This window comes from Corvus kubaryi, unplaced genomic scaffold (assembly GCF_017639235.1).
Source record: "Corvus kubaryi isolate FWS band 111438036 unplaced genomic scaffold, C.kubaryi_AGA036_p1.0 36752, whole genome shotgun sequence".
In the NCBI taxonomy this organism is placed as follows: Eukaryota; Metazoa; Chordata; class Aves; order Passeriformes; family Corvidae; genus Corvus; species Corvus kubaryi.
Genome location: NW_024580938.1, coordinates 2,137 through 3,118, shown reverse-complemented (window position 1 = coordinate 3,118; position 982 = coordinate 2,137). Strand labels below are relative to the sequence as shown.

At 67.1% G+C, this 982-nt stretch overlaps 1 protein-coding gene across 1 annotated transcript in view; it reads right to left on the bottom strand.

Annotated features, from left to right (window-relative positions):
* The window catches only part of LOC121660653 (plasmalemma vesicle associated protein), a 4,119-nt gene that overhangs the window by 1,067 nt on the left and 2,070 nt on the right, over positions 1-982 (bottom strand). Inside the window, exon 3 of the mRNA XM_042020078.1 lies at positions 51-643. Coding sequence (XP_041876012.1) covers positions 51-643 — 593 coding nt within the window. The remainder of the gene's footprint in view (positions 1-50; positions 644-982) is intronic.

Below are 982 nucleotides of genomic sequence, written 5' to 3'. Positions count from 1 at the left end.
GTGTCCCCATGAGTGTCCCCATGTCCCCAAGGCTGTCCCCATGTCCCCACCTTGGCGCCCATGCAGACCCCGAGCTGCTCCCTCAGCGCCTCCGCCTGTGCCGCCGCCGCTCTCCTCTTCTCCTCCAGCTCCTTCCCCACCTTCTCCTTCTCCGCCTCCAGCTTCCTCCTCTCCTCCGCCCCGTCCCTCTCCCGCTTCTCCAGGTCCTGGATCCTCCTCTCCAGCTCCTGCATCTCCCGGGAGCAGTTGAGCTGGCACTGCTGCACGCTCAGCTCGCAGGTGTTCTTGTGGATGTAGCGGGCGTCGCGCTCCTGCTGCCACCGGAACAGCCCCTCCGTGCGCTCCTGCAGCTGCTTCAGCTCGTCCTCGGCCTCTCTGCACCCGATTTGCTTCACCAGCTCCGTGACCCTCTGGAATTTGTCACCCATGTCACCCTTGAGGGAGCGGCACTCGCGTCTCTGCAGCTCCAGCTCGGTCCTGCTGAAGTCCCCCATGGTCTTGGCGCTCTGCAGGTCCTGCTGGCACCTGTCCCTGTCCTGGGTGGCTTTGGCCAGCGTGGCCTCGCTCTGCCGGCTCCTTTCCTCCAGGTTTTTCTTGGATAACGTGGCCTGGTCCAGCTGCCGCTGCAGCTGCAGCTTCTCGGCTTGGGGGGAGCGCATGGGGAGTTGGGGGACGGGGGTTTGGCTTCCCCCCGGGTGCCACCCCATGGCTCGGGGTGACGCCTCTGCCTGGCACAGGGGTGGGGGGAGGGTGGGGGGGGCCCCTGGAGTTCCGAAGGGGGTGGGAAGGGGGTGCTGGGAGTGGGAAGGGGGTGCTGGAGGTCCCCAGGAGGGTGGGAAGGGAATCCTAGGGGGTCCCCAGGGGGTTCGGGGGGTCCCCAGAAGGGTGGGATGGGAGAGTTGGGGGTCCCCAAACGGTGGGAAGAGGGTTCTGGATGTCCCCAGGAGGGTGGGAAAGGGGTTCTGGGGGTCCTCGGGGGGTG